The sequence below is a fragment of the Coptis chinensis genome, chromosome 1 (genome assembly GCF_015680905.1).
Source record: "Coptis chinensis isolate HL-2020 chromosome 1, ASM1568090v1, whole genome shotgun sequence".
In the NCBI taxonomy this organism is placed as follows: domain Eukaryota; kingdom Viridiplantae; phylum Streptophyta; class Magnoliopsida; order Ranunculales; family Ranunculaceae; genus Coptis; species Coptis chinensis.
In genome coordinates, this window is record NC_141456.1 from 87,404,053 (window position 1) to 87,426,225 (window position 22,173).

At 41.7% G+C, this 22,173-nt stretch overlaps 1 protein-coding gene and 3 long non-coding RNA genes across 4 annotated transcripts; 2 read left to right on the forward strand and 2 right to left on the reverse strand.

Moving 5' to 3' along the window:
* Positions 1-1,075: 1,075 nt before the first annotated feature.
* On the forward strand, positions 1,076-3,664 carry LOC147525651 (CASP-like protein 5B2). Its single transcript, XM_086557120.1, has 3 exons — positions 1,076-1,473; positions 2,492-2,624; positions 3,169-3,664. Exons 1-3 carry the CDS (start codon positions 1,343-1,345, stop codon positions 3,364-3,366), a joined length of 462 nt encoding a protein of 153 aa, XP_086413246.1. The 5' UTR covers positions 1,076-1,342; the 3' UTR covers positions 3,367-3,664.
* Positions 2,711-5,558, reverse strand: LOC147525652 (uncharacterized). The gene is made up of 2 exons (XR_015192898.1): positions 4,152-5,558; positions 2,711-4,048 (listed from the first exon to the last, which is right to left on the reverse strand). It is a non-coding gene; the product is annotated as an uncharacterized LOC147525652 (long non-coding RNA).
* Positions 5,559-7,661: 2,103 nt separating this feature from the next.
* Positions 7,662-9,299, forward strand: LOC147525653 (uncharacterized). The gene is made up of 2 exons (XR_015192905.1): positions 7,662-7,853; positions 8,600-9,299. It is a non-coding gene; the product is annotated as an uncharacterized LOC147525653 (long non-coding RNA).
* A 138-nt stretch (positions 9,300-9,437) lies between these two features.
* LOC147525654 (uncharacterized) lies at positions 9,438-11,253 on the reverse strand. The gene is made up of 3 exons (XR_015192899.1): positions 11,068-11,253; positions 10,904-11,004; positions 9,438-10,419 (listed from the first exon to the last, which is right to left on the reverse strand). It is a non-coding gene; the product is annotated as an uncharacterized LOC147525654 (long non-coding RNA).
* Positions 11,254-22,173: the final 10,920 nt, after the last annotated feature.

Sequence of the window (22,173 nt, forward strand, 5' to 3'; positions counted from 1 at the left end):
CTCTCTCTCCTTATTTTCTCTCACGGACTCTCTTTCTCACCGCTTTCTCTGTCTATCCTAGTTTAACACTTTCCAAAGGCTTGTGTTTTCTTCTAACCTACTAAGAAGGTTCTACATATGTTGTCATACTATTAAAAAAAAACATATGTTGTCATAGGAAAACGTTGGTATCCTCTTCCAAAAACAGACTATTTATTTCCATCGTTAAGGTGATGGCGGTGACCACTATACAATAGTTTGAACTAATAGGAGATTGTAGCCTGCAAGGTAGATTTCAAGATATCGGCTTCCCTTTTTCTTAGCTATCTCATTCAAGATGTATTCTGCCAATTAAAAAATCGTAACCTACTAACAATTATGTGAATTTGATGAGATTGGTTACTAAAAATCGTAATCTATATGAGATTAATTGGTTACTATGAACTTGATTTGTAGATTATTTATCATTTAATGTTTGTGTTTGGCGTGATGACAAGTACTTATGTGCTTCGGTGAGCTATTCCTCCACCTATACACTATTATTCAATATAATGTCTTAATTTCTTGTTATGTTGTTTCTATGTTCATTTTCAGAATAAATTTCTACAACAGTAATGAATATTAAAAGGCTAAGGAAAAGGAGCCCTCACATAGCTAGAATGAGACGAATTTAACAGCACAATGCGCATAATGTCGTACAAGTGAGATACAATGTCTTACTATGATCATATTTAGTTTAGTTAAACGTGTATTTAACAGCACGACATAATGTCGTACATGTGAGATACAATATCTTATTATGATCATATTTAGTTCAGTTAAACGTATATTTTCAGGTTATCCAAATACGAATGTTACAACACTACATAATGTCGTACATATGAGACACAATTCTTCATATATAAACATTGTGGAAGGATATTAGGGTATTTCATACTATCATCAAGTAGAGGCCCATCCGGAAATGGAATAAATCTTCTATAACACATTCAAAAGAAAATGGTTTTGAGAGTTACTTTTCCCCGCAATCTGTGTATGGAGAGTCACTCGCTGATTGGTTTTAGGCTTTTAGCATCGAAGTTTTGAGACCAATCATTTCACTACAATCTATTGCTGATTCCGTTGTTATTCAGGATTTCAGGTCCAGCCCATATAGAGTTATAGACAAAAAGGCGCTAAAGAAAGGAAAAGCTGGAGCACAATAAATGCAGGGCATGCAGGCAATTTTAAGAAACTGGAAAACAACAGAACAGCCAAAAGCGTGACTTAATTAAGAAAAAAAAGACAAAACAAATTTCAATCCCCCTAGTGAACTCCATCATGATTCTCCTCATCTTGAGGTTTTGCTGAAGTGGAGAGAGAAATGAAGAGTTTGAGTGGAGGGCCAGGGACTGTGAGTGGGTTGCTTTTGAGAGTGGGCCAAATTTTATTTTCTTCTGCTTCAATTGGAGTTACACTTTCTGCTTTCAATAGTTTAGGATTCAGTTCTTTCTGGTAATTCTTTCCCTTTTATTTTAATTTATCTGCATTTGGTATTTGTAGGAAAGTAACTAGCCCATATGATAGTGGTAATTGCTAGTTTTACGTAGTAACCCTAAATTAATACCATAGTAATTCCTTTATGTATGAAGATGACACATCACGATGCATTTTAATCCTAGTGACCTCTATTTAGTTATGTCAGCATAACATCAAACAAAGTTTCCAACTTGATTGGATGCAAAATTACGTTTGTTCATTCTTCCTTCAAGGAACTCCACTAAACCGTATTATAATCTCGACCAATTAAAACATGATGTAGCTAATAACTAAGCCAAACATTCAGAACCGGAGCTGGAGTAAGTGAGAAAACTTTGTGTGCTCTCCCTGTTCCTTAAATGATGGTGACTGTTAATTTCCTTAACTTTTGTGAATGAGAAAATGAATATCGCCTTGTTGTCTAAGCATGTAATCTTGGTTGTTTGATATCAATGCCACTAGTACTTCACATAGTGACGGACCTATGATAGATTCGTTGCTTGTTTCAATTTAGTGCCAATTGCAGTACAGCACATTGAACTTTAAATCGATAGAGCTATAAGGCTATAACAATTCATTGACTTCAGAGATGTCAATAAGCAGTATCATCAGTGGCGTCACTAGGAAATTTGAGGATAATCAATATTACCTGGGCTTTCTGACCTTTTATGTCATCATGCAAGGGACCAAAGATCATTAGTTTTGTTGTCAAATTCGTGTCATTTCCTTAGAAAAGAGGATGAGGAATTTTATGATTTCATTACTTGAGTTTTAATGACTATAACAACCTCTTTATAATAGGCAGAGGATTCTAAGTTAGTTACAAAGCTGGAATCAGTTGTTTGATAGTTGTCTGAGACAGTTATATACTTAGTCGGTTATATACTGGCATACTGCTAATGTGTCACTTATCAGTTATCATGTAGAATATACTTGAGGTAGAACATACTTCTATAATTTTGTAATGATCATTTCATGGAATCCTTTTCTTCAGCTGGTTGCTTGCTACAATGGTGCTCCAAGTACTCTGGAGCTCGGGACTTGTATGTTTTGATGTCTGTGCTTTGAGAATAAAGAGAGACATTCGGGACCCTGGGATAGCCTCCTTTCTCGTTTTCGGCGATTGGGTAATGATTTATCCCTCTTAAAATCTTTATATATATCCTGCATAGAGACATATTATCAATTTGCAGCTACAATTCTGAGGCATGTCTGCTTGAACTAAATCTTTATTGTTTCGAGAATATTATGAGAGAAAGGAACACAAACTGACACACACACACACACACTCACTCTGTCTCTCCCTCTCTCTCTCCATTCTGAATGTATTAGTTAATTTGTGGTACATTATATAGTTTCAGGGAAGTGTGTTATGTGCTCTAACTTGTAAATCATTCACTGTGCTGTAACTCATTCCACACAACTTCCTGTATTTGTGGAGGTTCCAACGATTTGTAAAATACAAGATCGTGGCCTGAAAACTGATGGTTGTGGGCCTAAACTTACCCTCCACCTGAACTTAAAATGCTAGGCTCATACATTCAGCTGTCTAGAGCTTCTAGATACTTCCAAAAGGTTTATAGATCTCACTAAAGATATATGGTAGTCTCTGCTCTCATTTTCTTCAAATGTTTCATTGACAACTGATACTCTTTAGTTAATTGAATGCAGGTGATTGCCACTCTCTCACTTTCGTCAGCTTGCTCATCAGGTGCGGTGACAGTTTTATATGCTATAGATTGGAATGTTTGCAGTCAGGTTCCAATCTCTTGCATCAGACTCCAAGTCTGTGTAGCTATGGCTTTCATCGCTTGGTTCCTCACTGCCATATCTTTTCTTGTTACGTTTTGGATGTTGGGATCTGTTTGAATTTGAAGTTAGAAGACGGGCTCCTCCTCACTCACTCAGTCTAACACAGTCAATCAGGCACACATTATACTGCTTAAGTTTAGATGTTAATAGTTCTATACCATACGCCTTACTCTTTGGGTGTTCCTAATATGCAAAAAGAATTTATACTTGTTGTCTTTCTGTTTTACTGCATCAGTCTTAGTAGGAATATTGATTCGTGAACCTGTGGATGCAATATCTGTGTAAGCGCATATCAGCCCATCAATGTGGAGAAACAAGAAACGTGATTAATTTAAGAACAAAATTTTGAAAGCCAGGATCTTTCAGAAAACGGATTCGGATACCGCTTACATTGGAATGTATACATTGTCTGCATAGCTTCGCTAGGAGTGCTGTTCTGGTTTGTGGTCAGTGCCTTATTGAATCTAGTCAAGAACGTCGTTGGTTACGTTCTTGAGCATCTTTGACTCTTTTCAAACAAGAAAACGAAGTACAAAGGTTATCAAGTGCCAGCGACCAGGTTACCCTCCTCGGTTTTTACAATTTAATGGTGATGGCCCGTATCTTCCGGAAGAAGCCTCTATAAATTTCATTAGCCATATACTTCATTCGTAGATCACTAATCTTTCATATGTACCATTTGTTGCACACCAAACTGAGATGAAGTTATTCAGGCCCAGCCCCAACAGACAAAAACGCGCTAAAGAAGCACAATAAAATGCACCAATTCAAGAAACTCAAACAGAACAGAACAACCAGCAAAGTGACTTAATTCAGAGAAAAGACAAAACAAATCTTAATACCTTTAGTGAACATCTCCATCATGCTTTTTCGTTTACCTCAAAACCCCTTTGTTGAATCACTGAAACTGGTTTTGGTGAAGTGGGGAGAGGGGAAAAAAATGAAGAGTTTGATAGGAGGGCCAGGGACAGTGAGTGGATTGGTTTTGAGAGTTGGGCAGGTTTTATTTGCTTCTGCTTCAATTGAAGTTACGGATTCTGCTTTTAGACATTATATGTTAAGTACTTTATGGTAAAGTTTTTGACCTTTTTTGTTTTAGTATAAATGTGGGTATCCAAACTAGCCCCTACTATAATGGTAGTTATTAGTTTGGTGTGCAAAAAAATTCATGTTTGGGTTGCTCAACGTTTGGTCACGAATCATGAGAAATGTATGTGTATTTGCACATTAGTTGATTCAAGCAAGTCCTTTTTTCTATTTGTGATTTTTCAACGAATCTGTGTTTTTAGGTATTTCCTTTTGTGTGTAGGCGTTTAGAATTTAGGCTTGTGAACCATTTTGGTTACAAGCTATTTTTTGTTCTTCCCTTGTTTTTCTCAATATTTTTGTTTTACCTTGAGATAAAATTATTTTCCAATTTTGATCTTGTGTGCATTATCATCGCTGGTTCTTAATTGAGGCTATAAGTTCACCGTTAACAACTCTATTTAAAGGTTTCACAATATAGCCCTAAACTAGTTAATTTGTATTTTGGTTTATTTATGAAGATAACAAATCGTGATGCATTTTCAGTCTATGACTTCCATGTAACCATCAAAAAGTTGAAACAAAATTGCCGACTTGATTGGATGCGCAACTGTGGAATGCTCAAATTATGATCGTTCATTCTTCCTTCAAAGAACTCTGCAACACCTTCTTATATAACCTTGATCAATTACAATATGATAGAGCTATAAGATACGGTTGAATGGGAATATATATGAGGTTTTTGACATGAACAACTAAGTCAAACTTTCGGTACAGGAGCTGAAGCAAGTGAGAAAACTCCTTGTGTGCTCCTACTCTTCCGCAACGGATGCTGATAGTTTAAACTTGCAGAATAGTAACAGTGATGTACTGGTGTTGCTTAGTTCTTTTGATAGGTGTGATCTTGCTTGTTTTGAATTCAATGTCCTTTGCAGTTGTTCACATCGTATTTTCAGTTGTTGGACCTGTGGTAGACTCATTGGTTGTTTTATGTTCAATGTCGCAGTACTTCACACACTATACTTCAGAGATGTCAATTAGCAGTACATATCGTCTGTGGAATCATTGGAAGTTTGAGTGTATAGTCCATATTTCCTGGGTTGGCAACTTGGCATACCTTTATGTCACTGTGCAAGGGACCAAAGATCACTAGGTTTTTTTTTGGTCAAACTCATGTCATTTCATTACTGCAACTTGTAATGATCATTTCATACAATCCTTTTCTTCAGCTGTTTGCTTTGGCAATGGGGTCCCAACTACTCTAGAGCTTGGGACGTGCACGTCTTGATATTTATGCTTTGAGAACGAAGGGAGCCCTACAGCGCACCCTCGGCTGATCTTTGCCTTCGCTTACGGTGATTGGGTAATGATTTATCGCTATTAATCTTCATATAAATCCTGCATAGAGACGTACTACATTTTGCTGCTACAATTTTGAGACATGTGTGCTTGAACAAAACCTTTATTTTGTCGAGAATATTATGAAAAATGAACTCTCTCTCTCCATTCTGAATGTGTTACTTAATGGCACATTATATTAGGGAAGTGTGATATGTGTTTTAACTTGTAAATTATTCTATCTGCTGTAATTCATTCCGCACAACTTCCTGTATGTGTGGAGGTTCCTAAGAAGTGTAAGATGCAAGACTATGGCCTGAAAACTGATGGTTGTGGGTCTAAACCTATCTCCCACCAAAACTTAAAATGGTAGGCTCAAACATCCAGCTATATAAAGCTTCTTAGAGCAAGTCCAATGGGGTGTTATATGGGCTGCTAAAGGTCCATATATATAGCACCCCAAACACCAAAATGTCATTCCAATGGAGCTGCTAGAAGGGTCCTAAATATGGCTGCTGTGATAAACCCCAGCCAAATTTGTGGCTTTGTCTAGTAGCTGCCACAATTATGTTCCGGGAGACGGACGTCAGAGTTTCTACCGTCTGTATGTTAAATTTCGACGGACGGCACACTTTCTGCCGTCTGTGCTTTAACTTTCAACTTAAGTTACGAAAATATTGGACAGACGGCAGACTTTCTGCCATCCGTATCAATTTGGCACTCCAACTTTAAAACCCCATTGGAACTGTTTTTCGGTTTTCACATGCCAAATTTGACTTGCCTAGCTAAACCTGCCAAAAAAGCTTAGGTGACACCTTTTAGCAGCTCTCCATTGGACTTGCTCTTAGATACTTCCACAAAGCTTACAGGTCTCAGTGAAGATGGTCCCTCTGTTCCTCAATTTTTTAAAAATTTCTTTGACAAGTGAGACTCTTTAGTAAATTACTGCAGGTGACTGTCGCTCTATCACTGGCGACAGCTTGCTCATCAGCGGCGGTGACAGTTTTATATGTTACAGATTGGAACGTTTGCAGTCAGCATCCAGCACTCTATTGCATCAGATTCCAAGTCTCTGTAGCTTTGGATTTCATCACTTGGCTCCTCATTGCCATAGGTTCTCTTGTTACGTTTTGGATACTGGGATCTGTTGGAAGTTGGAAGTTGGAAGTGCGCTCCTCCTCACTCCCTCAGTCGAACACAGTTAATCGGGCACGCATTATACTGCTTAATTAGGTTTAGATGTTAATAGTTCTATACCACACCCCTTACTTTTTGGGTGTTCCTAATATGTAAAAGGAATTTATAGGTAATGTATATATTGTCATTCTGTTTTACTGTTTTACTGCATCAGTTTTAGTAGAAATGTTGATTCTTAAACCTGTGGATGCAATATCTGCATAAGTGCACATATCCCGCCATCAATGGAGAGAAACAAGAAAAGTGATTAATCAAGAGCAAAACTTACGATATTGCTTACATTGGAATGTAAAATTCCAAGTATACATTGGCTGTATATTTTCGCTAGGAGTGCTGTTCTGGTTCATGGCTAGTGTCTGATCTAGTTAAGAACATCGAGGGTTACGGTTCTTGAACACCTTGATCTCTTTTTAAACAAGAAAACGAACTACAGTACAAACGGTCTCATTTACTCTATTTGATGGTGATATATATTTCATTAATTAGCCATATACGTCAATCTCATATCATTGATGTTTCTTGTGTAGACCATCATTTGTTTTCAGACCATATGGAAGTAATTCGAAAATGCAACTAATCCATCCATTCTCAGTTTGCATGTGTCCTACTGTGGATTTTCTTAATCTAATGCAAACGTGAAAACATGCATTGAAATACAATAATCTTGTGTGTGGGTTTGGCGCTTTAAAATACCGGCGCGATTTAAAAGTCACAATCCAGTATTACTACACTGGGGATATCGATCAATGGCTCAAAGTCCAGTCAAAGTCAATTTTTCCAGTATCAAAAACCCTTATTACCTTCTCGCGCCCGCTCTCTCTCTAACCCAAAATGGTACTTTTCCTTCCTCCTACCGCAACTTTACTGGAACTCACCTCCCGCACACACACCACCACCACCCCAGAGTTTTTTTTCTTTTTCAATTTCACGAACAGGGAAGAGCTTCAGGCATATATTAATGCATTGCAAGCACAAGTTGAAAGGTTCTATATTCTGATCTCTTGTTGTCAGACAATTTGCATAAAATTTGTTATGTTTTCTGTTTTTGATGGTTTCCTAGCTATGATCAATCGCTTGCTTCCAAACCTGGTTTTGCATTACGTTTCTGATTTTCCATATTGCACCATACCATCTTTTATTAGTTCACTTATCTTATTTGTTTTATTAGTCAATATTTTGTTCAATTTGATGAATAAGTACGTTTCATTTTCAATATAATATGTCGTTGTCATGTTGATCTATGGTTGCCTTGATTTTCAGCATTAGGCCATGTCAGAATAACTGTACCTTAAGCACGATTCTGCATTTCATAGGAAGAATGGTTTTATGAATCTCAACGTAAAAGCATGGCTGAAAGTGCAAGTTTTGTTTATAAATGATAGCTATTCTAATTCCACCCAATTTTAATTAACACATCCAAAGGCTTGACATGCTGGTTTCTGTTAGTGTCAAAGGTCACACTATGCATAATGACTTCAAATCTCTTGTCATTTTTGAAGCAGCAAGCATTTCTTGTAAAACCCCTACAAGAATCAGTAGTGTAAAGCAGCACACATTCATGTTTCCAAAATTTAATCCATATCCTTAAGAAAAAGGTAGTGTAACGTGTGCAATCAGATGAATCTTTGTCAGATTGGTTCATTGTTGTTTAAGAGTTCTTATTAAGGTTTAAGCCCATTTTCGTTTCTTCCAAATTATGAAAACTTAACAGTTGTCATCATTTTGACAGACAACAAAGTGATACAAAGCAGGTTCTTGAAGAGAGGATGGAGTCCTGTTCAGATACTATTGACTTGCTTCCATTGACAAAGCACGTGGACTTGTCAGATGAGAATGTGGATAAAGCATGTCTCAGCGATTCGAGATCAATATCAGTTTCTAGGGATGGTGTAGTTCAGTTGGATGTTGATCAGGTTCATCCCCGATCCATAGGAGATGGTGAGTAGAGTGATGTACAGGCAACAGATTCAAGGATATCTGATGTAAGGGAAATCATGCCTGAGGCAACAGGTACTAGCTTAGATATTCTTGTGATAACTCTACCAGTTGATGACCACCGTGAGCATGACAGAAACTCGTTTCATCAACCTTGATATTTGACGTCTGTAAAAGAACTTAAAAAATGTGAGAGTCCATAAGTTTTTTTGAGTGACATTATTTGTAGCAGTCAGTTCAGTTCAATCAATTTATAGATCTCTGTCTGTGCAGTGTTCAACTTTCGGTGCATGTATGTCTTTGAAATCTTTTAACTTATATATATCCAAATTGGTGATAAGTGCTGGTGTAACACTATAACGCTGATTTTTGAAACAGTTAGAGATTATGTATTTATGTTGATGGTGATATCAAGGATATCTGTTGTAAAACTTTCAAGATATTGACAATTGTGTTTATATGACACTAATGAAAGCGAACTGCAGAGGCGTTAACATGGGAGTAATTGACATTTTGATATTTGCATTTAAAGCCTCTGGATAAACAACTTGCAATTGTATTTCATTCTGCGGCATTGATTTTGTTCAGTCAGAAATTGCAAAAAATGATTTAGTGAATTAACACTACTCAAAGAGGCAAAAGATCCAATTGATTTTTCAAGAGTGTAAACACTGAGAAAAAGCCATCCTCTTCTGAAAAATCAAGAAAGCTTAGTTACATCTTCTTTGGAAACAGTACAGTAAGGTTACAAAATCTGTAATGAACAAGATCTCAAATGATCGTCAAATCAATGTATACAGCTTCAGTTGATATACTGAGAAAAAGGCTTTCAACAATATGCAAGTGCAACTCGGACCTTCTTAGCTGCTGATGTGGACAAGCATAATTCACTCCCTCCAAAATTTAGCTTGGCCTGAAAATTACTACCATGTGATATCTGCTTCACAAATTCAGTGAAGCAGGTCCAGTTATCACGTTCAAATAGAGTCTGCCCCATTCTCAGAAAGTTGAAGGAGAAGAACAACTCGTCAAGACCGTCTGAATAAAACATGGACATCTTCAGCACCTGCTACAATGACTGTTTATTGAGTCTTGCTACAGAATTTTCACCATCAAAAGGTAGATCAGATGCCCAGGCAGCCAACAGAATTTGTCTATGCAACCCTTCTGAACTGCTGAGTGGATGCATCTGCTTCTCCTCCGAGTCTCTCATTTCAAAGCCAACACAGCATAAGATCACTCCATACCTACCAAAGAGGCGAGCTATGGGGAGGTATCCATCTCTGATAGAGGTATTGTAGTAACCAGCAGTCAACTCAGACGGATGAGATTCGGTGCCATAGTGCCAGTGCATCCCTGCCAATTTCCCAGAAATGCTTACTCCAGTCCCCCAAAATATGGTTTATGCCGTCAGACACAGCCTCTCCCCATGTAGAAGCAACATACCAGAGTGCCATTCAAGAAAAAATCTGCCGTATTCCAAGACCCATCACTTTTAAAAAATTCTGTTTCTTCAGGATTCTGCATCAAATTGCCAGCTCCAAGAGGACCACCATTTCCCCACTCTCGCATTCCAACCTCTTGTGCGCATGCATTCAGAGAAGCAAGCATATACTGTACAATTGAAGAGAAGAAAATTGAATCTAAAGCAATCCCATTGTATAACAATACACAAGGTATAGTTGTATTTGTATAGTGTATAATGTTTATACAAACAAATGTGGCAAAACTATAAATTCCATATCATAGCACCTTAAGAACAAACTGTCATAGCAGGAACTCCCTCCCTTTTACCCCACAAAATCGTTAACAAACTGTCAATTACCCTTATAATTCAGATTCACGACCAAAATAATGTCCTAAACAAAATGGAATTTAACGTCTTGCACTCCCGCTCTGAAGGTAATTTTATTCGTAACAACCAATGAGTGAAGAATCGCTGGAAACCTGTAGAGATTGGAGCTGGGAGATGGGTTGCAATGTAAATAATTTAACAACCAATGAGTGAACAAACAATTTATTTTAAGACAGAATGTAAATAAATCGAAACAAATCTCGCAACAAGTAAATGAAAAAAAAAATGAAGTTGGAATCAAACCTATTCAAAAGGCATTGTTGGCAATATTTGATACAGCAAGGCTTATTATTATTTCTCTAGTTCTTGCAGTTAGCCAACAAACGGGACGTTCTTTGTCGACACTACATCAACCAATCAATCAATTAGATCAAATTAACAAACGAAACCTCAACAAATCAATTTACCTGGTCACACGTCTTTGAGAGTCCAAAGAATTGATCTTTATCACATTTGACTCGTTTTGAAGATGGGGAACAGAGAATGGGAACCTGTTTGGGTTTGATTTTGGGGACGGAAATTTTGGTAGAATGAATTTGGGTTATTCCAATTTTCGATTTCCAGTAGAGAGCGCGCGGGTTTTTGATCGCAGAAACAGAAACGAAAAGAAAAATGGTCTCTTGACTTTTGCTTACGTGGATATGACACGTCACCAGCCACCTCATTGTGCTTTGGTGTGTGATTAAATTAGATAGTTAGCCAAGTGTACCAATTCAAGAAACTATAAAGTCAAAAGTTACAAAAAAAAACGCGCTAAAGAGCACTATAAAATGTACCAATTCAAGAAACTGGAAAGAACAGAGCAACCAGCAACAGTGCCGGCTTGTCTTTTATGGAAAAAAAGCAACCGCCTAAAGGCCTATTTGAAAATGTATTTGTTGGGAAATCCCAAAGTTTACCTTAAAAATAGAAATTTCGGAAATCAAAAACCCAAAATAAATTTCCAAGACTCTAAACATGTAAATGGCCTCCACTGAATTCAGATAAAAGAAAAAACAAATTCTTAGTTTCTTAAACTTATATACTAATTTTTTTTTTATTAAATTTTTGAGAAAAAAGGCCTTTATGAAATCGCATGAACATCTCCATCAAAACAAACGTTAATACCTTTTACTTGAACATTTCATCGTTTTCATTTACTTCAAAACCACTTTGTTGGATCAATGAAACTGGTTTTGGGGAAGTGGAGAGAGAGAGAAAAAAGAAGAAGAAAATGAAGAGTTTGATAGGAGGGCCAGGGACATTCAGTGGATTGGTTTTGAGAGTTGCGCAAGTTTTATTTGCTTCTACTTCAATTGAAGTTATGGATTCTGCTTTGAATTCTCATAGCTTCATTACTTTCTGGTAATGTTTTTTTTTTTAACTTTTGTTTTGGATTTTTCAGGACCTGTTTGGTTAATATTGAAAAATGTATGTTATCTGCATTTCGTAATTTGTAGAAATGTAGGGGACCCAAACTTTCCCCTTATAAATTATGATGTTTGTGTTGCTCAATTTTTAAGTCATGAAAAATGTGTGTATGTATAGTTGCACAATAGTTGATTGAAGGCTTCAAGCAAGCCCTTATTTCTCCATGAACTAATTCTTCTTCTTTCTTTTTTGAAGGATGGTGAAAGATTTGAAGGGTTTAATCTTGCTTGTTTAATTTCAATGCCCATTGCAGTAGTTCACATAGTATTTTGCAGCGATGGACCTGTGATATGTTCATTGCTTGTTTTGATTCAATGCCCATTGCAAAGATCTTGCACATACACACGGGCTAGTAGACCTTTTATGTCATCACCCAAGGGACCGAAGATCATTAGTTTTGTTGTCAAACTCATGTCTTTTTGTTGTTGCAACTATGTAATGATCATTTCATTAATCCTTTTCTTCAGGTTCTTACGTCGGTTCAAAGCCGAACTATTATGCATGGAGAGTGGCCTCAAAGAGTCTTTTGCTACACTAGCATTCTCCAACGCCTGTCGAGTGCGTAGTATAGACCTCTCCAAATCACTGATGAGATCACGCCCTGAAACTCTGTCTGCGCTATACGCGCGGGTCGACAAATATATTAAGCTGCAGGAAGGGTTATGACACCACGGTCTACCAGAAGACCAAGAGGTCGCTGCAATCTCTGATGACACCCCACCTGCCAAGAAGCGATCCCGGTCGCAAGCGCCAAAATCAGGTAACAGAATGGACAACAATAGAGAGTTCGCTGTCTTGACATGCTCTCCCAGTTACATATTGAAAAAGATCAAGCGAGCTTCATATGTCCGACCTGATGTGCGGCAACCAGCAGACCGACTTGACAAGCCCTACTGCGTTTTCCACAAAGCAAAATGTCACGAGACCGATGCTTGCTGAGGACTAAAGCACTACCTCCAGGACCTCATTGAAGCTGGACAGATCAAACAGTACACCAACATTGCCGACGGCGACTTGCGCCATAAGCTCATGACTCACCGAGTGCGCAGCAGATCGCCACCTCGCCATGCACGCCAAAATGTTCAAGCTCGCTCCCGCAGCAGAGGACGTCCCATAAACCGTTCTCGCCATGAGTGACGCCAACACTCCTCAAACCGTGACAACGCCAAAACCATCCATATGATCACTTTCCCAAATAATTATGTTACTTCTTCCAGAGAGAAACGAAGGCATGTCGGCGCTCTTCAAGAAGTTTATCATTTTTCTTCACAAGCAGCACACGTCCCGCGAAATTCAGGTCGCCACTCAGGGGGATATCACCTTCACTGAGGCCGACCTCAACAAGGTCTGCCTCCCTCACAACGATGCGCTTGTCGTCCACGTCAAGATCAGCGACTGGACAGTTAAGCGCGTCCTGATAGACCGTGGCAGCTCATGCGACATTTTGTTCTACCACACAATTCAGGAAATGAACCTACCCAAGTCAGTCTTCATCGATCCGATTGCTCCTTTGTATGGATTCAACGGCTCCAGGGCCGACCGAGGCGACATCATACTTCCAGTTTCGGTAGGATCCCGAGAGGATAAGGTCAGCTTCAATACGCGTTTTAGCATCTTGGATATCAGGTTGTCCTATAATGCCATTCTAGGATGACGATGGATTCATCAAATGCAGGCTATACCATCTACTTTATATCAAGTTATCCGTTTTCCAGGCCCCAAGGGCATGATGGAGCTTCGAAGCAACCAGCTCAAAGTCTATCATTGTAATCAAATCCTCTCAGTAGATAAGACCACTGAGGCTCCCATCAGCACCAGAGACGAGCCCACTAGCTATACAATGGCTAAAGATTTGGTGGCACACGTTAGAGCCAACGCACCAAATCAGCACTGGGGGCTCCAGCAAGAAGGTCTATTCACCTGTCCCGACCCTGAAACTCACTAAAGCAGTGATTGGTCCAACAATCAAGACCCTTGAGGTTGCTCCAGCAGTCAGCGTCCCGCCTGTTCAGACCTCAGAGATCACCCCACCATATCCTATACAACTCACTCCAACATCTGTTGTCATGATCACAGAAGTCACCTCAGACCCTGTTGTTGTAACCACAGAAGACGCTCCGGTTCCTGCAGCAACTCCCGTTACTCATCAGACCAACAAAGCATCCATAGAGCGCAGTCCCCCAGAGGACGCTCAACCAACACAAGCTACGACACCAACTGAAGAAAGGCAGCGAATGAACTTAGGAATAGAAGATGACCCTAAGTTCGTCTATGTAGGGGCTAACCTCGACCCCATACTCAAAGCCCAGCTTGTAAACTTTTTATCCATGAATAAAGATGTTTTCGCTTGGTCGTACATTGATGTGCCAGGTATAGATCCTAGTGTCGCATGCCATAGGTTAAATGCCAACCCTAACGCTCGACCAGTTCGACAGCGACCTAGGAGACTATCATTACGATTTCAAAAAGCAATCAACGATGAGGTCGACAAACTCAAGCAAGTCGGTTTCATCCGCAAGGTCGACTACCCAGATTGAATCGCTAACATAGTAGTAGTTCCGAAGAAGAATGGCACGATTCGACTTTGTGTTAGCTTCACCAATGTCAACCAAGAAACACCCAAAGATAGCTTTCCATTACCTAGAATCGACCGACTTGTGGACCAGACTTGTGGCCACTAGCTCCTCTCCTTTATGGATGCATATAGTGGGTACAACCAAATACCACTCGCTGAAGAAGACCAAGAGAAGACTTCCTTCATTACAGAGCAAGGAATTTATTGCTATAACGTCCTCCCGTTTGGCCTCAAGAACGCTGAGAGCGACGTATCAACGTCTGGTAACTGACATGTTCCAGGACATGTTAGGAGATACCATGGAGGTCTACATCGATGACATGGTTGTCAAGAGCAAGAAAGCAGACGACCACCTAACCCACCTTGAGCAAGTGTTCTCCAGGTTATGCCGAACTCGAATGAAGCTGAATCCAGAGAAATGCCTTTTCGGAGCATCCTCCGAAAAGTTTCTGGGCTATCAGGTATCACAGCGCGGGATCGAAGCAAATCTGGGTGTTCTTGGACATGCCCGACCCACAGACAAAGAAACAGATACAGAAGCTATCAGGCATGGTCGCTGCACTCAACCGATTCATATCCAGGGCATCAGAAAAATGCCGACCGTTCCTACAACTCCTCAAAATGGCGAACAGTTCTCATGGAACGATCAATGTCACCAAGCCTTCTCTACTCTCAAAGAGTATCTCACAACACCTCCCGTCCTAGCCAAACCAACAGACGGAGAAACGCTAGGGCTTTATCTAGCAATATCAAACTTTGCTATTAGTTCGGTTCTCTTCAAGGAGGACAACAACTCAGAGAAACCAATCTACTTTACAAGTAAGACACTAACTCCAGCCGAAAAGAACTACTCTTACATCGAAAGAGCAGTATTAGCACTATTATATTCTGCAAGGAAGTTCAGGCCATATTTTCAAGCGCACCAAATCAAAGTACTCACCGACCTCCCGTTGAAGAAAATACTTCATAAGGAAAACAAGACAACTCACATGGCGGTTTGGGCCGAAGAGCTCGGGGAACACCACATCGAGTTCGTCCCACGCACCTCGCAGAAAGGACAAGTCGTGGTTGATTTCCTCGCCGACTTCCCTGTGGACGATCTACATTGGGAACCAGAGACAGACGTCCTACCCCACAAGCACAACGACAAGACTGTTTGGTATCTCTTTGTAGTGTCGCCCGCTGGAGCAATGATGGAGAAATCAGTTCGCATCAACTTTGCGACCTCCAATAACAAAGCGGAGTACGAGGCAATAATTATGGGGATCAGAATGGCGCTACAGCTCGGGGTACAAGAGCTTCATGACTCGCAACTGGTCGTTCGCCAGATTGCTAAAGAGTACACTACCCACGAAGGTAACCTTTTTAAATACCTTAAAGTTGTTAATCAGTTACTTCTATCTTTCAAGAAAGCCATCATACACCACTTTTTGCGTGACGAGAACCGTCACGCAGACAGTTTAGCTTACTTGGCTACTTAAACACCGAGCTGCGCCTCTAGACAACTACTCATTGAAGTAGTTGACCGACTTGCCTACCAAGTAGAGCACGTCTTAGAAGTCAGCGGCCCACTCTCTGAGGATCAGATGAGCCAGACATGGATGCAGCCCATCATAGAGTACATCCAGAATGACACACTCCCAGAATATGTACCAAAGCCAGATAGATTCCATATCAAGCACGTCGTTATTGTAAGTCCTTGGCCATTCCACATGTGGGGTATGGACATCATGGGACCATTCATCTTACAGAAAAGCACCGGGTTTCGCTTCGTCTTAGCTACAACCGATTACTTCACTAAGTGGATCAAAGCAGTTCCTTTGGCAAGTGTCAAGGAGTCACATGTTAGAAATTTCATTTGGACTCACATTATCACCAGATTTGGTTTGCCACACACCCTGGTGATGGACAATGGTTCCCAGTTCAAAGGCAAAATGGTCAAAGATTTTCTGGCCAAGTGGAAGATTGTTCACGCATTCTCCACTCCCCAGTATGCTCAAAGCAATGGCCAAGCAGAGGCCAGCAACAAAGCCATTTTAGAAAAATTGAAGAAAAAGATTGAAAAGAACAAGAGCCAATGGCCAAACTAGCTAGAGAACATTCTGTGGGCTCATCGCACCACAGCTCGCTCCAGCACAGGCGAATCACCATTCTCCTTATATTATGGCATGGAAGCTGTTATTCCCACCGAGCTGACAATCATGACAACTCGATCCGAGCTTATCGAGTCAGGACATAATGACTCAATCCTAGCTCGAGAGGTCGATTTGCTAGAGGAATGTCGTGACCTAGCAGCCATCAGAGTGACATCTTACCAACAAATTCTAAAGAGGTCCTACAACAAACGAGTACACCCTCGCTCTTTTCAACCTGGTGATCTAGTCTTGAAAAAGACTCAAGATGACTCCAAGCTAGCACCAACATGGGAGGGACCATACATAGTAGACCGAGTCGTTGGCAACGGGGAGTATTGGATCAAGACCCGAGAAGGGAAACCATTACCACGCCCCTAGAATACTTATCTGTTAAAAAGGTTTTATCAATAAAAAAGCATTATTCTACAATTCATGTTGTATTTTATGTAAAGTTCAATAGCTTAATTATGTTTCTCTTATCAACCACTCCGTCCAAACGACATCATCGACAAAACCAAGTTCGCACCAGCTGCACCACCAGTACAGACACATTTTCAACACTCTCATGGCTCTGAATTCTCTTCGTGAGCAATACGCTTTCACAAGCTAAAAACGCTCTCCGTGAGCAGTACGCTTTCATAAGCTAACCTCGCTCTCAACGAGCAACACGCTTTCCGTGAGCAGCATGCTTTCACAAGCTAACCTCGCTCTCAACGAGCAACACGCTCTCCGGAGCTAACAGGCTCCTTAGCCTCTCCGAGTCTCGCTAGTTGAGGACCTATACTTCTAGGATCGACTCGGTGAGAACTCTCCTCGAAAGCAATACGCTTTCACAAGCTAAAAATGCTCTCCGTGAGCAGTACGCTTCCACAAGCTAACCTCACTCTCAACGAGCAACATGCTCTCCGGAGCTAACAGGCTCCTTAGCCTCTCTGAGTCTCGCTAGTCGAGGACCTATACTTCTAGGTTTGACTCAGCGAGAACACTCTTCGTGAGTAACACGCTTTCTCAAGCTAACAGGCTCCTTAGCCTCTCCGAGTCTCGCTAGTCGAGGACCTATACTTCTAGGTTTGACTCAGCGAGAATGCTCTCTGTGAGCAACACGCTTTCTCAAGCTAACAGGCTCCTTAGCCTCTCCGAGTCTCGCTAGTCGAGGACTTATACTTCTAGGTTCGACTCAGCGAGAACGCTCTCCGTGAGCAACACGCTTTCTCAAGCTAACAAGCTCCTTAGCCTCTCCGAGTCTCGCTAGTCGAGGACCTGTACTCCTACGACCGACCCAGCGAGAACGCGTCTAGTGAGCAATATGCTATCCTAAGCTAACACGTCCACCACACAGAACGACACTTACGAGCAAAAGGCCTACTTAAGCTAAGTCTTAGACTCCTTAGCCACTCCACATCATAAGCATAATAAACAAGAATAATAATTACAAGCAGTCAAGCACAAGCAGGCATTCCATATACATCCACCAATCAAACTGCCCGGTCAATGCCAGGAAACCAGTTCACGAATCCACTGATTTGCTGGGTCTACCTTGAAAATCCAGATCGGTTCTTTGAACAGTTGTAACAAATTAACGAACTACCACTTTCGTGGAAACCAGTTCTCTGTATCAACTAAGGCGAACTGCTCAGGCAAGCCTGAAAACACAGCTCTATTGTTTAACTCTCATAGAGAGGAGAACAGACAAAGCAGTCATCAAACTTCAAAACTTTTCAAAAACAAGAAGAGAAATCACCATCAAGGAGCAGCCACAACATGTTTATCCTTTGGGGTAGCACTGGTCGAGGGAGTGTGACATGCAGACCTCAACACAACGCGCATACCTATACCCTGGTCCCCATGTGCCTTCTTCAACTGGAAGTATTTCTCATCCAGTTCGGCATATTGGATACAGGCCGTGGTATACACATCTTGCCCTTTGCGTGCGACACCCTGACATTTCTTGGCATACTCGGTGACTTCCACTAACTTCCCTTGCAGATCAGTCATCGCTGCAACAAGCTTAGCGTTCTCATCAGCAGCAGCACGGTACTTATTTGTCATCGCGTCCAGCTTATTCTTGTCAACTCCCCATGCAGCTCACATACATCCTAGCTCGACTCGGGAGTTTACATCGATATCGATGTCGCTTTGCCGCTTCTTCAGTTTGTCATACCCCACCAAAAACTAAAAGTACAAAGCCAAGGTCAAGATCACTCACGAAACAGAACGAAAAATCTAACAAATAAACGCTCACCAAACAAGTAGCCATGTCTATGGTTCCCAACAGCGTCTCCATATCTTCATCCTTTACCTCAGCTTTGTCGCCGTTCAACACGAACCCCTTCAGAAGACTGGTCGCTATGGGTGCCGAGTGGAAGCTGCAGTCAGAGCGTTTCACAGCGCGCTTCTTCCTCGTCCTCCCCAGATAGTAGAATTAACTCCCCACATCCCCGGTATGTGGGGGCGAACTCTCACCAGCGACATGGTGACCTTGGCCCAGATCGCTAGCTCCCTCAGCAGCCCGATCGGTATCATCCACCTGCTGAGGCGACCTGAAGACAATGCCACCCGTCGAGCGACCCGAACTCCTGGGTCGCTTGTTACTCTTGGCCCCTGAAGCAACAACCTTTCTTTTGCCACGATCTCCATGCACATGCGGATGGAACTCCATTTCCTCTATTATCAGAGGGGAGGTCTCTCTCAAACTCCCCTCTCCCCTAACATATTTGCGGCACCTGGCCATAATGAAACCTACGAGCAAAAATGACACTACGCGAGTTAACAAACAAGCCATAGGTTTCTTTTCACAAAAAATAGCCAAACAGAGAAGCCGAACGTACCTGAGTAAAGAGGCAAAGCAAACGAAGCACCACAGTTGGGAGAAGAGAAGCTGCAGCAACAGGAAGAACATTTTGCTCTTCCAAGAACACTCCTATTTATGATGAAGTAACGTATCTTCCCAAGACAGGTCATGATGGCATCGAGACGCCAAACGGCAGGCCACCTGGCAGCCATCATTTCATATCTCCCGACCGCCCCTATTCCTACACGTGCCACGCACGCACTGTAGCTCAAGCAGCTCCAGGGTAGAGAACGCCCCTTGCGTCCTCAAGATATGTGCGACCTACAACATTTAAATAAAATAACAAGTACGACAGATCAACAAAGTCACAGGTCATCGAGACTATACCCTCCGTACAACAAGTCGCAACATCATACACACGCTTACAGAATGCAATCACATATATCATACACAATCTTACTTGAACAAAGCAAGGCAACTTATTTTCCATTCACGAAAATGAGTGAACTGACGACCTCAGTGAAGCCTCAGTTCGCATACTAACCGAGCTGCTGAGGATACTCAGGGAATCCAACTCAGTTAGCCACTAGTCATCATAATCATAAGCAAAGAAGAAAAACGAACTGCCCAGGTCACCCTAGGAGACCAGCTCTATTGTTTCAGGCCAAAGGTCGAGTACAAACACAAACACAAACACAAACAATACTTCTCAAACAACATCATCAAAATTTTCGGAAAGAAGGACATTCAGCAGTTGGGAAGAGCCCGGATCACCAGAAAATGCCACAACTGCCTCGGTTACGGTCACATCTAGCTCGCCAGAACCCTGAAGCTGATCAATCACCACACCAGTAATAGGAGGAAGCACGACTGCAGGAACATGACTAGCATCTTCGAGTGGCCCGCCCCCGCGTTCCCTCGAAGCTCCACGTTCTCGTTCCTCCTGCAGATCATCACATTGCTTCTCCATATCCTGTACCTCAGCACGGATGGCAAGATAGACATCCTTCGCCTGCAGTGTGGCTGTCTTACATCGTTCAGCATAGGCGTTCGCTGCGACCAGCTTGCCCTTCAACACCTCCACCTCATGCTTTAGTTCGATCGACTCGTTCACCGCAGTCGACTTCTCCAACGTCAAGGAAGTGAGCTGTGGCTTCAAAGCATCCAGTTCTTTCTTCTCAGACTGCTGCACAGCTCGAAGAGTCAAGAGCTCGTCCCTCAGCGACTCGACCTTTATCTTCTAGCTCAATTAACCGAAAGGCCGTCTTCAACTTTTGGTACCCAACAATAAGCTAAGACAGTTCGCACAATGATCCACATTAACATCGAGCAATAACAGGATGCACAATACAACAAAAGAGCCTAATACAGAAGGAAATTACCATGCACAGCGCCTTATCCATGCCTCTGAGGTTCGATTTCAGCTCCTTGGAGTCCAAGTCTTTTCTATCTCCATCCAAATACATCCCCTCGAGCAAACAAGCAGCTTATCGGTCGCGGATTTGTAGCTAAATCCGACCTCCTCACATAGCGTTTTTTACCATTCACTTCGCTACTACATACATCAGCTACGCCCAAATTATCTTTCCCAATCGGGAGTGAACTTTGCCGATCTCTTTCATCACAATCTTCCCATTCATCTTCCCGGAGTATCTCCAATGACCTAGGTGGGGAGCGACCTCCCCGCTCTCCTCACCCAACACGCGGTCGGGCATCGACCTCGCCTCGAGCTGTAAGCTGCCCTCCCCCCAGTTCGTCCTTCACCACTAGTTCCAGAACCACTCCCAAACATGGCCTCCACTACCCGTGCGACCTTAGCAGCTCGGGTCTCAGCATCGTTACCCTTCCTTTTGGGCAAGCGAGTTTGCTCAGGAATCTCAAAGAGGCTGTCATCCAGGTAGTAAGGAGCGTCTTCCTCACCCTTCCCCGACCCAGCCACAGACGAACCAGCACCTCCAACAGGTCGCTTCGGCCTAGCACGGCCTCGGTTCTTATCTTCCCTCGTCACCAGGTCACTCTTGCGCTTTTCCATCACAGGCTTCCTTGATACCCCCCTGTCACCTTACCTCGTGCCCTTGTCTTCTGCACTACCATTTTCTCCCTAATTGCATGCCCTCCCCGTTCCTTAAAGAAATGCGAGACCTCTGGCAATTTTGCCCATTTCTCAGCTAGAGTAAACCACGCGAACCTCTCAATCTCCTGCCGATCAGTTTCCTTCTCTAGAGAGAGATTTGCAAAGATAACAAAATAAAGATGTTAATGCAAAGCTCATCCAATGCAAGATCAGAATACCCAGATACAGAACGGATACCTACCAGTAAAGTCACATATCCTATTCTCCACACTGAACCCCCTAGCACAGAAGTTCCCAACCAACAACAACGGTCTTTTATCCCAAGACTCGTTGCTCACACCATCCAGAACACTCGACAGCGTAGCTCGCGTTTGCAAGCTAAAGTTAAACGACCGAGATCACTTTAACAAGAAGTGCTCAATAACATCAGCGACCTCTATCCGGTATTCACCACTCGCGTTCAATAGGTCGAACACCTTAAACAAACGCCAGGTGTTACCCACAAACTGGACAGGCGCTTTGCCACAA